Source organism: Pararge aegeria, chromosome 21 (genome assembly GCF_905163445.1).
Source record: "Pararge aegeria chromosome 21, ilParAegt1.1, whole genome shotgun sequence".
NCBI lineage: Eukaryota > Metazoa > Arthropoda > Insecta > Lepidoptera > Nymphalidae > Pararge > Pararge aegeria.
This window is the reverse complement of record NC_053200.1, coordinates 768,786-785,209: the sequence shown is the minus strand read 5'-3', so window position 1 is coordinate 785,209 and position 16,424 is coordinate 768,786. Positions and strand designations below refer to the sequence as shown.

General features: G+C 37.1%; 1 protein-coding gene across 3 annotated transcripts in view; it reads right to left on the bottom strand.

Moving 5' to 3' along the window:
* Positions 1-16,424, bottom strand: part of LOC120633162 (ran-binding protein 9) — a 56,903-nt gene that overhangs the window by 14,657 nt on the left and 25,822 nt on the right. For 2 of the 3 annotated variants that reach the window (XM_039903291.1, XM_039903292.1), the window contains exons 2-5: positions 14,679-14,744; positions 2,106-2,270; positions 990-1,180; positions 555-739 (exon numbers count right to left, since the gene is read on the bottom strand). In XM_039903291.1, the coding sequence (XP_039759225.1) occupies positions 555-739; positions 990-1,180; positions 2,106-2,270; positions 14,679-14,744 (607 nt within the window). The remainder of the gene's footprint in view (positions 1-554; positions 740-989; positions 1,181-2,105; positions 2,271-14,678; positions 14,745-16,424) is intronic. The other variant, XM_039903293.1, reaches the window with a different exon arrangement.

Here is a 16,424-nt window from a genome sequence, read left to right as displayed (position 1 = left end):
CTGGCTTGATTTAATTAATTTCTTCGCCAAAAGAAAGCTAACCTATCACGAGGTAACAAAAGCTATAATTGTTTTTAAAATAATCGGAGATGCTTTTGAAATTTGCAATAATATAGCCCAAGGTAGCAAAATTTTGCTTATAAAATACATAACTTACGCCGAGAAACCTATTGAAAACAGTATTTATCACATGTTTAAACTGCTAATTACTACATACAACAAAATCTGCGAAGGAATATATCTAACTAACATAGTTAAGCAGCAATAGCAGCTTTTGTGTTCTAAAATTTTGAAAAACAAGGGTTTACATTAGTATCTCAGTAATGATGACGGGGGACGCGGGCAACAGCTAGTAATAAATAAAGGGGCAATAATTTCAGTTTATAACCCTAATTTAGTTAGAAGTAAAAATAATTCAAGTTTCAACGGTCGATTGATAAGTTTTCCTGCTCCCATTAAAGGATTTCTATACTCGAAAATGTCTCTAAGATTGCAAGAAAGAACTGCTCCAATAACAAGGTGCAGCTTGTCCCGAGTGGCCACGCCAGCCTCACCGGTGCAACACCTGCTGCCACTGGCCCTGCTCGTCGGGCAGCGGGAACTCGTCGATGGCCAGGCGCGTGCGCGCGCGCAGCTCGCGCAGCATGTCCTCGATGTCGAACACGAAGGGCTGCTGCCCGAAGTTGGCGTCCACCACCTCGCCCGGCGTCTGCAGCCCCACCGTGGGGTACAGGTTGGGCTGCCGACAGGGAAGGACATTTCAGTCTCTCTGATACAGACACAGGGTATATTTACTGCATTGCGGCGAGCTTCACAACACTTTGTACCACTTAAGTTCAATGTGTCGTTTAAACTCGTCGTTGTATGTGTTTCTTGATGTGCAATAAAGTATACTTTCTTTCTTTCTTTGCCCATAGGTTCAGCACCAGGGAGGTCGTCAAAGCAGAAACTGAAAACAATAAATAAATGCGTATAAAAGCACCACACACCGGCAGTCCTCTAAACGCGATGCCCAAGTGGTGGCCGTTCTTGGTGTAGAAGCATGTGTTGTCCACCAGGTTAACTCCGCAGCCGATTACGTCACCCGTTGTGAAGGTGGGGCCGTACGGTTGACCCGTGCCGGAGGAGCAGAATGAGTGCCCGTCGTCACCGTGGTAACCGTACGAGTGTTTGTCCCAACCTGAAAAAAAAAGCGTTCTTTTAAGTTGCTTGTTGAGTTATTTTTGGTTGGGTTGGTGAGTTGGGCGCGGTCGCAAAGCATTTTTCAGCCATTCTGGATAATCTTAAGTTAGTTTATTGGATACTCCCAATAAACCAACTAGACCTAGGCGAAGTCCTGCCAGAAACATAATATCTAAAAATATAAATACATTATCACCCAGCAGGTAAGCTGACGATGATATCGATGGAATTTGGCTCAAAGATAACTATATAATATATATACATATACTATGTATCCCAAAATGCACAGGGGTACAGTTTCCGGATGGTTTTAAATGGCTTAGCAGCTAAATCGATCTTTAGAAAATTTTGCATAGATATAAGCTCCTGGCATAGCATCTTGGAGCTTACATTGCGTAGTTTTATACTTGAGTAAATAAACTGTTCCTTCGCCATTCTTGGAAAAACAACAAGTCGCGGGCATAAGCTAGTTACTTGTGTGCCAAGAAAGACTAGCAAACTCTGCATCATATACCTAAACAAAGGGCAGACAAATAACTCTCCATGAGGTTGGACAGTTCATAATAATATGTCATCATGAACTGATTAACGGCCCACTACAGGGTACGGGTTTCGTCCCAAAATGAGAAGGGTTAAGGCCGAAGTCAACCACGTAGGCCAAGATGCGGATGGGTAGACTTCACATGCCGTTGAGAACATTATGGAGAACTCTCAAGCATGCAGGTTTCGATGTTTTCCTTCACCGGTTAAAGCAAGGAATATTTAAATTGCTTAAATTAAAAAGCAAATAACTCCGAAAAGTCAGTAGTGTCGTGGCTCGAAGTCGTTCTTCACGAAAGGAAAGCAGAATCCTTACCCACTAAGCTATTATCGCTTCATATCAGACCTCGCTTATCCTGTAAGTATTGTTGGAAGGTACTCACCAGGCAGCCTGTTCATGTTGACCCCGTGCGCCGACAGCCCGATGCCCATGTAGCCATCGCGGCCCTTGGACACGATCCGCACCTCGAAATAGTACAGGCCGCATGCCGCCGGAATGGGGTGCGTAGCGCGTACGCTCGCCGCGTCTTTGTGTGTCTTGCCGTGACCTGCAACCATGAACAGAATCTCCTATGAACAATGTCGTTTGTTAAGGGGTATTTAGGACATCTATAAAAAGTATATATAATAATAGTAATAAGTATATATAATAATAAAAGCATCGACCAACATCTTAAGAATCTTTCGCTTGGTTGTTGGATCAAAGGTCGGATACAGAAGGCAGTAGTCCTTGAAACGGCGCGTATTGTGAGGAGGTCCCTCACTCTGGAGCCCTGACCGCCGGTTACTTGGGCATTCAAAAGCCCCGCAATCGGAGGGTGGTTTTTTTTCTTATAAATTCTTAATATTGTGTTTTTTGTTTTTTTAAGCATTGTTAAGAATTAAAAAAAAAATTAAAATCAATAAATGATAGAATACAAAAAAATAATAATAAATTCTATTGCCATACTCTATTTTTAATCCTTTAATACAAGATCTTGAACCAAATTCTTACCAAAGTGAGAGACATCTCAAAGATTTCATTTGGTAATTTGTTATAAAATAATATACAATTGCCCTTGAATGAATTTGCAATTTTGTGTAGCCTAGTAAACTGCACAACGAGTTTATTGTTGCTTCTAATATTTATATTGTTACAGTGCATTTTCTTTTTAAATTTTGATATATTTAAATGGACATAAATTAAATTTTCATATATGTACTGACTATGCATGTTGACGACCTACATGTAATACCCCATTTGCATCGCACCCCTTTCTAGTCATACTTGTTCCTAACGTCTGTACTAATTATCCCGCAGCTTCGCCCGCATGTACCTACTATTCTTGTACTGTATCCATTCCCCTTCCGATTTCATAAATGCAAAAGTTGCTGTTTGAAAAAAGACAAACCAAATCGTGACCAGTTTCATTTCAATTCATTCGGTAGTTTCAGCGTGATGTGCGACCAAGATATATGTATCAGACAGACAAAAATAAAAACATTGCCGTTTTGGTTTCAGTATCGATTTTAGAGTGCCCTTTAAAAAAATTTTTCTATATATATTCAATGTACATAAATCGATCGGTTACAGTTATACCTATTATAATTAAAGGTGTGTTAATTTTTGATTTTACGAATACCTACAGTCCATCATGTACGGTTTCTGGTGCTCTAATATAAATTTGACAATATAGTAAACCATAACTACGCAATATCACGTCAATCCGTTGCACCGGTGCTGCATGATAGAGGAACCAACACATTTTCTCTACTCTACGACATACTGAGAAAATTCAAAGCTCATGTAATGAATATATTTAAGTTACTGAAATGGTAAGGCATATATAAGTCACTACAACTCAGAGCGGTCGAGTGCGAAGGCCGGTTGCGTAAATATATAATAAAGGGCTAAAAATTCTCAGTACTAGGAGTTAGGAAATTGACGGGGCCCCTACCCCATGCCCTGGGGAGCATGCTAACGCCTATGACCAGCAGTCAGACTGATAGCTAATAGCCCGATGAAATACCTAGTTTTAAAATACCTATTGGGTTAGCAAACGCTGCCAGACCAAAACCTCTTTTAGAACATGACCCACCACGCTTCTTAAATACTGGTGGGCGGGCTTTAGCGTGCTCTCCGAGGCAATTTCCTAACTTCACGTTGGTACTGAGATTTTTACAATAAAACCCAATACCAAGTTTTTTTTAGGTGATGGTTATGGTGTTAACATAAATCAATAGCACAAAACTCAAATATTTGTGATTTCAGCAAGAGACGTTCTATGATTATTGGGCATGATATTACATTTCGTTCATGGAGCCTGAGTGGCCCATTGAGTCGGTTTTTACAAAAAAAAAACATCGCTGTATATTTGGGCCATATTTATTATTTCGATATATGTATAGTTGTAAAATATTAAATATCGAAAACATATCAAATGCGGTTTGTTAGTTTATTTGACTGAGATTGAATGAATTCATAACTGTCAATTGTACACAACATATAAAACAAAAGTAAACAATGCAAATACAAAAGAAAGATAAGATAGAAAGTACAATTTGCACATATTACAAATCGCTACATAGAGAACTTTTCCAGGCAACCAAAGGCGTATTAAGAAAAAGCTGTATATGCATGGCAGGTGGTACAGTAAATAAATATACTAAAACATGTAAATACAATACTAACAATACATAAATATAAATTTAGATAGTCGAAGATCCTCAGACATAAAATGTATACAATAGAAAACATAACAGTGATAAATCTCAATGCTCTACCGAAATAGACAGACAGTAATTCCAAAAATCAATAGAATTTCGGTTTCGGTGAAAACGTTAGGACTCTCTTTAGACCGGGACCGAGTTCGATTCCGACACGCATCTCTAAGCGTCTTTACAATTAAATATCACTTAATCTATCGGTGAAGTAAAACATCGTAAGAAAACTGGCATACCGAGTACACATAAGTCGCTGGTCACTTTGACCTTGTTGTTAGGCTGACATATTTTTGAGTAATAATTGACGTACAAAGCAGGCGGCCCACCTGATGGTAAGTGGAAAACCATGACCTACAAAGAGAGAAACACTTCACTGGGCATGCAAAGAACAAGTCCTGCAACATGCTACCGCCCTGTGGCAGTACTTCCCCGGACGAGCTCTGTCACAGAAAGCTGTACTTCTCCGAAATGATGAATCATAATAGAATAATATGTGTTAGTGCATCGATTTTTTTTTAATATATATTGCAATTTTATTTTTGTAAACATCGATACTATGTATATCGATACTTTTTTTGCACTCCTGATAAGATTAAAGGTTAAGGGTAGATACCCTACCTTAGAGGTCCCGGGGACACTGCCATCTGACCCTAAGAGTAGTTAGAGGTCGCACGGGCGAACTTGACGCAGCAGTTTCGGAACCGCATTGGTGGATTGATTTTTAGTTGTTACATGAATTTCAAGGTGAAATAATTAATTCAAGAATATATCATATGGTTTCATTTATCGGGTTGTTGATTGGTTATGTGTAGTTTATTGGTTATAAATATAATTATAATCATCAAAAAAAATGTACCGGACTTTTGTGGACCGGAGCAATTCGTTGCGTTGTGATTTTATAAATGGGAGGTCCCCGACATTTGTAACTGGGAATGGTATAATCTGGTGGTATGGGATATATGGTATAACCAAGACATGTCGCGATACGTTTTAGCGTTCCGGTACTATACCGCGTAGATAACGATAAGATAGGTATACATACAAAAGTGTGTTTGTGTGTTTGTCTTTCTTAGACGCCCTAACTAAGCAACCAATCTACTTGATTGTTGGCATAAGGTTAGGTGAAAGGACGGATAGTAACATAGGCTACTTTTTATTCTGGGAAAACAAACGGTTAATTAAAGCGAAAACAGCTAGTCAAATATAACTGCCACATCCCTGTCATGTCAGCCCACATCTCTGATTCCATGATCAATGACAAGATATCGCATTTAAGGGCTAAGTTGTAGTGAATTAAAGTCCATGCCCAACTGTGGGATAGTTATGGCTTGCGTGTAAAGTCATGGGGCCAGTATGCGCACGCTACGCGCGGCAATCGGCGCCGTGTTTCCAAGATCCGCGGGGTCATCAACTCCGCCGACCTTGTGGTGTTTGTTCAATAGTGACACTGCGCATTTGGACTGGCTTCAAAATACGCGCGCATTCTAGCGCGCTCGTCATTTCTACGAGTTGTGCGCACAAAAACATCCAATTGTGTAAGGAACAAAATAAAAATAAAAATTTAAAAAACTCCCGGCATAAATAATAAAAATAGTATGCACGAAAAGCCTGATACAATTAAATTGATAGGATTGTCAAAAATATTATTAGACTAGTATTCTACTAGTCAAGCCCTTTCATTTGATACCCATATTAAATAAATAAATAAATAATAAATATACTACGACAACACACACGTCGCCATGTAGCCCCAAAGTAAGCGTAGCTTGTGTTATGGGTACTAAGATGACTGATGAATATTTCTGTAAATAATATACATAAATACTTATAATTATAGATAAACACCCAGACACTGAAAAACAATAATGTTCATCACATAAATATTTTCCAGTTGTGGGAATCGAACTCACGGCCTTGGACTCAGAAAGCAGGGTCGCTGACCACTGCGTCAGTCGGCCGTCAAATATTGAGAGTTGTGAAGAAATATGCTATCCGCCATTTTGTAGCCGCGGCCATTTGGACCGATTTTTATCAACCATAGCTAACCCCGACTAAGTCATCTTTCAATCAAAAGAATAAAATCAAAATCTGTACTTCCGTTCGGGAGTTACAATGCCACAGACAGACAGACACACAGACATGCATCATGTTTAAAAAAATAAATACGCCGCCTAAGTAGGGCTAACGTGCGCGACACGATATATTTACTTATGTCTACTATTTTTTCGGTCTATTTTTACGAGAAAATGGTTTGACGCAATACCTCTCTTAAACCTATAAATTACTTCATTATGGCTCCGTAATCTGGTGAAACTATCATTTGAATGCTCAGGAACATTCAGAGAACTACATTCGGGGTTTCACTATTTAATCAAGTAAGAAATTGGGAGAACTCTAGTAAAAATCAGAGTTCCTGGTAACTCAGCGAGTTTAGCGCCAAAGTGACTGTTAGCATTCAGCAGCTCGGAGGACGCTATACACTAAACGTTGAGGTCTCAAGGTGAACCGCGACCCCCTAGTCAGTGTTTTAAAACCACTGCAATGGTCGAAAATTCATAATATGTCCAGGAGTGAACCTTGATCGGTTGATATGGTATGAATGACGTGAACCTATTCGCTGGCAGCCTTGTTTTTAACTATCATTTACGACACACATCACACAATAATTCGAATTTAAATCAACAACATGTAAGTTAGAAATATGACTGAAAAAAGGAAGCGACAGCAAAAACGAAATGAAACTATTAAAACTAATAACTATTTCAACTAATAACTAATAACTATTTAACTATTAACTATTTCAAATATTATTACTATTAACTATTACTACTATTTTAAACTTTACTTTAACAATTAGTTAACTGGAACTATTTTTTTCTATACATTTCAAATGAGGTCAAATATGAACATGTGGTCCAGGTTTTTTTATTTTTCTGCTCAAGCATTAAATGAAAGAGTTAATATCTAAAGAATTTCATGCATTTCGCTATAAACGTATTTTCAGTTGTCCTGAAACTCTAAACGAGAGTGCTTTTCAGCTTGGAGACACTTTTTGGGTGGCTTGTTTTACAGAGCAGTGTTTAATTATATCAGGCGCGGACTACATTGTAGTAAAGAAGCGAGTCTATGAGTGGATTTTATTTTTCTGCTCAAGCATTAAATGAAAGAGTTAATATGTAGAGAATTTCATGCATTTCGCTATAAACGTATTTTCAGTTGTCCTGAAACTCTAAACGAGAGTGCTTTTCAGCTTGGAGACACTTTTTGGGTGGCTTGTTTTACAGAGCAGTGTTTAATTATATCAGGCGCGGACTACATTGTAGTAAAGAAGCGAGTCTATGAGTGGACAGAAGTGTAAGTTTTTTGCTTTTTCCGTTTGCTGAATTAAAATCTTTGTCTCATCTCCTGCGTCTGACGCTTACAACGCGATTGTATTAGAGAATGCAGTTTCTGCTTCTCCTATCTTTCTCCGCTCTATGTTATATCTTTCATTTATTTCACGTAGCCAGATATTTAGACGACCTCCCTGGCGCAACGGTGGGAGCTTTGAAGTGTGTGGTCCACCGGTTGGGAATTTATAATTTCTGAATTTCCTCTGGTCTGCTCGGTACTTAAAATAAATTAGAAATAAGTAAAAGGGTGCCTGGCCTCCGAGAGTCAGAAAATATTTTAATTTTTTTGGAGTCCCCTATTCCATGGCACCTTATTTGTAAGTTACAATAGGTGTGTGTTTTTTTATTTTGCCCGAATATATGATATTTTATTGTATTTATTTATTTTATACTCTGATGGGAGATACCCCTAACCGGTAACCCGTCACCATCTTAGACCGGCATCATCCCACGAGGTGAGATTGCAGTCAAGGGCTAAATAATATAGTGGAATAAAAAAATATGACTAAACGTGACCTTGAAATGCCTCCCAAAATGATACTCTCAAACTAAATTTATTTGATCTCCCCACCGCCTTAGAATTTTCACTTCAAAATCGCATTGAATTGTTGTTCCCCTATACTTAGTGTCGGTTAAAAACACAATATCGATACACAATAAAAATAAAGTAACCAAGCAAAAAGTGGAAGGAATCCCGTTACAACCGAGACAAGTGCACGAAGCACGTCGGCGGTTCAGCGACGGAGCATCGCTCGCGACCTCGCTACCCGGCCGGTTTATCTCCGACTCCGATGTGTTTACACGTGGTTCGTTAACCTGTGCCTCTGCGCACAAGAGGGCGTGGGCAACATGTAGGGAGTGCTTGAAAAAGTCAACCACTAAGAAGTACGAAAAAAAATCTGTTTAAAATAATTTCTTACAACTTAAATTGCAATGCCCTGACGGGGCTTCATGTTCATATTCTTGTCTACCTTCTTACATTATTGTGTGCTATATACCTATGTTTACGTGAAAGCAATAAAAAATTTAAAAAAAATTGTTTTGTTATACTCCAAACCAGAAGTTGGAACATAATGATCTTAAAATGGTTCCGATATCCCATAATGAGCCTAAAAGCGACCCCTACGGGCGACTTCAGTACCGAAATTGTAATAAATGGTGGTAATATTTTTTTTAATACATATAAAAATTCTGGAAGCAACAGAATTTGAAACTGCGACTTTCTGGCAATAGCGGCCTGAGCGCTTCACCACAAAGCTACGGCTCTCGATGCCGAAATTAGTATATGCCTTTTTTATTAGTCTTGAAGAGACTATGTTCAGTAGCCTTAGACAGGTTACTTAATACAATCTGAAGCATGTTCTCTGAAACTTGACCTGCCCTTCTAACGCGGTATCACCATTAAACTTTTGGCTTTAAGCAAGCACCACCTCAGAATAGCCTATGCCCTCTCAAAACATTGGCTAAAAGAACATGACCGATGTCGGTAGCAACTATATTTGCCTTTTTAAGGCGAGCGCAAATTAGAGAATTTATGCAATGGTTTTAACCGCCTTTTTTTCTGAGGGATAGGTAATGGCCGTACTGCATTACAGCATAACCCTGAAAGCAGTTAAACGCAAGAGCGTTACCGGCATGAGATAACGCTCACATTCAACTTGAACTTGACTTGAAGAAATTGAATTGTAAGTAACTCAATCAGTCAGTCAATGTATAGTTTATGGATCGTTTTTACCATGGTCATGGCTCGAAATCGTATGTTAAGCTTACTGAACATTCGATGAAGACCTAAAAGTGACAACTGGATTAAAAACCAAATGTATTAGGTAAAACTTTTAGGATTATCATGAAATATATATATATATATATATATATATATATATATCTCATATGATGGTATGAAATCTTAAAGGAAAATTATCTATTGTATGCAATTGAAGCTTTAAAGTTTTATTTATATAGTTCTTGTTATGCATTAATTATATTAGCCTACAGCTGAATAGAGGCCAAAGATAAATAGACGTTGGAACCAACGTTCTATTCCTATGCGAGTTGACGGTCAACTAAATAGTAATTAATTTTTACTCTCTTGTACGTAGGTACTAGGCTTAGTACCGTGACGTCAAGCACGAGGCCCATGGGACTTTACTGCCTCTACGCGAAGAAATACTCGAACATAATATATGCAGCTAATTTTCATTTAGGTTTAGTAGATTAGCCATGGTTTATGGGTAACACATGGTGGTTTTAACAATACATCGATTAGAATACCCCCAGAATCCTTATTTATGAAAACGCAAGGCCACTCGATCGATGCATTCAATACGAAGTTCATTAACCTGTTCACGGTATACAGACATAACTTTGACTATGAATTTTGCAGTGGTGCTCACACATTGAGTATTCTAGTGCGGGAATTACATTTACAAAAACATAAAATTTAAACATGGTTTATATTTCACAGGAAGATTAAATTAACGATCCGTAACTGCCTCTGAAAACATTGGCAATGTACAAAAAATAACCCTGTAGGATTCAATTATTTACAATTCTGCCCTTATGTTTTTTCCTTCAGTTCTTAGGTTTCCATTCCCAAAGGGTCCCGGCCTATTACTAAGACACCGCTGTCCGATCGTCTGTCTGTCTTTCCGTCTGTTACCAGGTTGAATCGCATGAACCGTGATAGAAAGATGAATTTCGAAACATACATATATATAACATTTCTGTTGTTAATACTAAAATAAATATTTAAGGGGGCTCCAAGATAATGATACAAAAAGATTTGTGCGCGAGTCCGACTCGCATTGGGTCGGTTTTTTAGCCACATTTTAATCACTAGCCCGACCGGGCTTAAACCCGACTTTATTTTCGGTGCCGCAACCCATGAAGGAGGAAGGAATGCGGGAATGATAGACTATACAACGTGTTATGGAATTACGAAATACTGTTGAAGGGTGCATAAGTATATCTCACAAGGAGTCACCCTGTAAAAACATTAAATCAACAGAAGCATTATTATTTTCAAAACTATCTAAGTGTTTACTTATGACAACTAATGAAGATAAAAGACCTAGCCGTACATACGTGAAGCGTAACTTATAAAGTGATAGCAGTCACTTGATTTTACTTTTGCATATAATGGGCTGCTGTATATGAATTATTTCAGTAAAAACTATGGCAATAGTTTTCTCGAAAAACCTCAGATACAGTAAATAAATGTACCCCCAAAGCCTCTGAAGTATTAATTGAGTTTTCATTTACAGTTGTAGATGAACCACCTATTTCCGCTCATATAACAAAGTGAACAGCAATGGCCAGTGGCAACACAGAGGAAAGGAAAGGCAGACCGATTTAGCCACGATCGTTAATCGCAAGAGACCGTTGCCCCGGAGTGCGTTTCCGTATCATACCGTACCGTTATCACAAGGAAACGCGCACTAGCCCGGCAAATACATCACAACTATGCCTTTACTATAAGATTTACACGCTTTTTTAAAGTAATAATTTACGGACCAAGCAGGCGACCCACCCGATAGTTGAAACCATCGACTATAAACAGAGCAAACTCGCAGGGCATGCAAGGAATACGTCCGACAGTGTTCCGTTCTGTATCCATCAACCTCACGCGTAGATGTTCAGCCTCATGAGCGTGTAACCAGCAACCTGCAGACCCTTCAAACGGGAACACAGAAAGTCTGCTCGCTGGCAGAAAAAGTTCTACTTCTATTAAAACGCTTAGTATCGTAGTCGTTTTAAATATCAAACGAATTTGCTTTACTCCGCGAAATGCAGGAGAATCTGTATGGTGTTATTTATAACTTCTTCAATCTTTATACTCCACACCAAAGAGATCTTCGGCAATGTACCCTCTACGCACGTTTCTCTCCGAAACCGGAGCATTCTCATGAGATGTTGACTTTACAATGAATAATTTATCATGGATTTCCGCAAAGTAACGCCTGCTTCTATCCAATACTTCTGATTTTTTTGTTTCTTAATGCAGTATGCAGCAGATTGTTCAAACTTCAAAATAGAAACTAACTAGGGCCCATTTTACAACAGTTAAAACAATACGATACTAGAAATGATGAGTCGATTCAAGTTCTTTAGGGTGCATCTAAGACACCAGAAAGAAAATCTCGTAATTTATCCATACAACCCAGTTAACTTAAGAAAAAAATAATTTAATACAAGTACTAATAGATTTTTAAAACCTGTTTGTTCGTTTTTTTAAAAGTTGTTAAAAGTAATAAACACTTTAACAAATGTGAAACAGACCATTTCAATAAACACTTCGGAAGCAGTGAAAGGCGTAAAATATCGCATCACAAAACATTAAATGTAATAACGGCCTCTCGCTGTTTTCGCACGCTCTAACGATCTCTTTTTGGCTTTCTGGTACTGGGTACCAAACCGCATTTATAAATCCGCATTGCGTTCATTCTTAGTTCTTACAAGCTTTTATTTAACTTTGCGCTTTCCTATACAAACTCTATCACTCTACGGTCTATTGTTTTTTTTATATTGCCCGGAACCCAAGTCTTCCATTATAATTATTGTGTACTAATCGTAATGGAACACTTAGTCCGCAAACTTGGGGCTCTGGTCACTTCACAATATGTGTACAGTTCTTGTATATAATTATAGTAACCTCATACCTTGAGTTTTAAGTTTACAAATACGGTTATCGCCATCATCTCACTACCATTTACAAATTGTTCATGGAATGTACGCATCAAAAGTGTCATCTATGTGCCAACTTGAATAAAGATATTTTTGACTTTGAAATTGACGTTGACTAATAGCTTTTTTCTAAATTTAATCTACATATACCTTAAAATTAATGATTTTGACTTTAAGTGAAATGGGAATCTCTTTAAGGCCCTATATCGCCTCTTAAGAGGGTTATATAACAATAAAAAGTAACCCATAAAAGATTTATGGGTTTATTCCTATGCTAATCTAAATGAGAAGTCATTCATGGTCTCTACGATACAGGCTACCTAGTGTGGAGACCACTAGGAATTTATTTTTGTAATCTTTTTGAAAATAAAGATATTTTATTTTAATTTTTTATTTTTATTTTGCGTATTGCGTGTAAAATTTCCGTCAGATCGGTTTAGCCGTTCCGAAGACTAGTCTGACAAGCAGACAGATAATAAGAAAACTAGTGTTATGCTATCGTTCGAATGCATTCCTATTAAATTAATAAAAGGAAAATGTTTTGAAAACACACATAATAACTAACATTTAATTTAGAAGTATACGCTACGTGTAGCTAACAAAAGAGCATATAAAAGTGTTAGTTTAGAAAGTGGAAGCAAAGCAGATCACAATATTAAACACAATACAGAAGGGCACACGCAATATCAAACAGTACATAACATTGTGGTTTTATCATGGCACGATGAAGTGTCATGATGAAGTGCAAGATGCTTCACTCGACAAGATTGAGACGTGTTAAAAAAAGCCAGACGTACAGTTGCAATTTCAGAGCTGGTCTGACCAGCATGGAAAGGAAATAATGACCTTAGTTTTGATGGTGCTAATTCGTTTTTCACTGAACTCATTATTACAAAACCATATCTTTTACACCGCCATTTCCAACGTTAAAAACTGTCAGAAAAGATAAATAATAGGTAAACTAGTGTGGCATTTTCCACTTTAGTAGCTGCCTAGTCACCTGCGATATTATACAATTTATGAGATATTGTCATGGCAGGCGTTTATTTTCTTATCAAACCGAATATAACCGAATTAAATATTTACACCCATTCAGGATTTTCTTCTTGTACCACATATTGAAAGATAATCTCCAGCAGTTATATATATATATCAGTGCAGAACTATTTTGGACCCTTGTTTCAAGAGACCGTGTCACTGCTTTAAAAACCTTCCGCCAAATTAGCACCGATATCACTTTGAATATCTAATAGAGAAGATAACAAAAAGATAGATCAATGAAGATACAGATTAAACATGAACATTTATTCAAAACAGATAATAAATAACAATAGTTAACAAACAGAGTTGCTACATTAGACGCAGAAAAATTATATTCCCATATAATAGTACTCCATAATCTCACCTTTGCGACTATGAGAAATGGGATGGATGGCAGAACAATAACAAATATATTTCATGGAAATCATAAATTGCTTGAATTTATTAAGATTACTTATGGTTATTTATCTGTCAGTTTTACATGACCTTTTATCCCAATCCCAATGAAAAGGGCAAATTTAGCAGATCTATAAGTGGATTACTTAGGGGACTAAGAATAAGTAATTCAACGTTCATGTTACTTTTCACTTAAGAGGCAGTTATTTCTAGGATTATAAAATCTAAATATAATGTGAATATTGGAAAAATACTTCATTTCCTGTTTAACGTTAACTTTTCTTGAAAATCAATGTAAGCCTAGATTTGCTCAGTTATCATTATCAACGTATTCCGTAAAAAAAAATTGGATCGTTATAACGAATCATCATTTTTATGTCATGGTGATGTAATTCAATAAAGCGAAATCAAGCTTTATTTCGCTGTGCAATCAAATTTAAACCATAATTTATCCTTTAGTGTCAGTTTGTATGAAACCATTATATCTAAGAATGGAAGGATTAAAATTTGACGATCACAGTTTCATAAATTATGGCAATGTGCATTCAATAATATGACAGTTTCGATATTACGAAAAACTAGACATCATAGATATTTATAGTACGTTATATTAAAGTGTAATAACTGCTTAAGCAAGTCACATTACAACGTTGTTGGAACGCTTAGAAGTTGGCGGTAATCCTGTTAGCGGGCCCTGTTTGTTAACAAGATGACAGGTGTGTGTGAGAGATGTTGACGTACGATACATCCAGAGGCGTAAGTGGAGGTAGGGCAGGTGGGGTCTGCGGCCCGGGCCCTGCGTCCCACCTTACAACAAGAGAAAACATCCATGTCCATTAAACAGATCCACACTGAGGCCCCATACACCATTTACGCGTCTGGCTGCTCGGCGATACAGAACGTCGACTCTACATCGAATGTGTCCAGCAAGTGGCATGTGGAATGAATGACTTCGAAGCTGATTTTACAGATATGCTGTCTACATAATTAAATAGCTTTAGTATTATAAACTGCTACCTCATTACAAGCGAGCCTAACATTTACCATCCCGAACTCATTGTCACGGATTTTATCTAAGGAAATACGCTTATCAAAACGCGGTGTACTTACATACTTTATTATTATTATTATCTGTTATCAAAAATAGCAGCGTATCTATAAAATCAGCTCAATTCTCAACATAATAATTGCTGGCGGCAACAAAGCTTTTTCACAAAACAAAGATGGTGGCAATTGAGAATGCGTTGCCGAGAACACGACATGCATACGAATGGCATGCATGCAATCCTGACTTCCCGCAGACGAGCATTTAGAGCATAGTGGTGCTATGGAGCCAAAAACATCTAACTCTAGAATTAAAACTAATAATTATAATTAATACTACTTCTACTCCATTAAACTTAAAAATATATTTATTTATAATATATTTTGTGACGTTAAAGTTGCTAGCAACTCTTTCCGTGTTTATTAATTTTTATTTTCTGATTAATTTTTTTATATTTATGAAAACCTTAGGCAATTAAATAAAGACTATCAAGGTCTCTCCTCCAGATAAAGTAAATAATGCATGCTTTTAAAGTAATAACATAAACTGTATGAAAATTAAATGAAGACTTTTAAGTGACTATATTTTTCCATGAGATCAGCTTTGTTTTACATATACTCATGTGACCTATAAAGAGCCATTTCGAATCCTAGTAAATTTCAAGAATTGCTCTATAATATATACAAAAGATGCATAGTATAATATATATTTTATTCACCGTACATAGAAGCTTTATGTTAGGTATGACATATGAAAATCCAATGTGCTATTATAGTGTCATTATTGATATTATGTTCTTTTATTTATCAATTCGTTTGGGGACGTCTGGTGAAAATTTGTATGGAATTTTTAGGTAGACCATGCTTTTGTAAACCATATTTTTTATTATGGGTCAAAAATGTATGTATTCAGTATAATATTAAAATATTAATTAATAACCAGTGAAATCGGCTGAAGTGTAGTAGAACAGCTAATTTCAGCGGATGGGTCTCACAATTTTATGACAAGAAACTAAGAAAATATAATTAGTTGAAACTTGAAATCTTAAAGCAAATGAAATGAAGATGATATATATGTTATATAACCAAGTCCCTGTAAACCACGTGTGTCGCGGATAGTAAGATGATCTAGGAGAGACGCTGCCAGCATATTTAAATGTAATCAAACGCTGAACGCGAGACGTGACTTGGAAACTGTTCTCTAACTTTTATCGCATAATTGTGACTTCATTTTCCCCAGACAAAATAACTGTGATTAGCTAAGAGTCGATAATGACGTTTATACATCAGGGTTACAAACAGCTGCTTTCATTATTTCAATCATCATTACCTCAATTATTATCTACGAGGACAGTGTCTAGACACAGACGTCCGCTCTTAGGCAAGGGATATAGAGCTACCTCCTCCTACCATGCTGCTCCAACGCAGGTTGAAAGGCTTAGT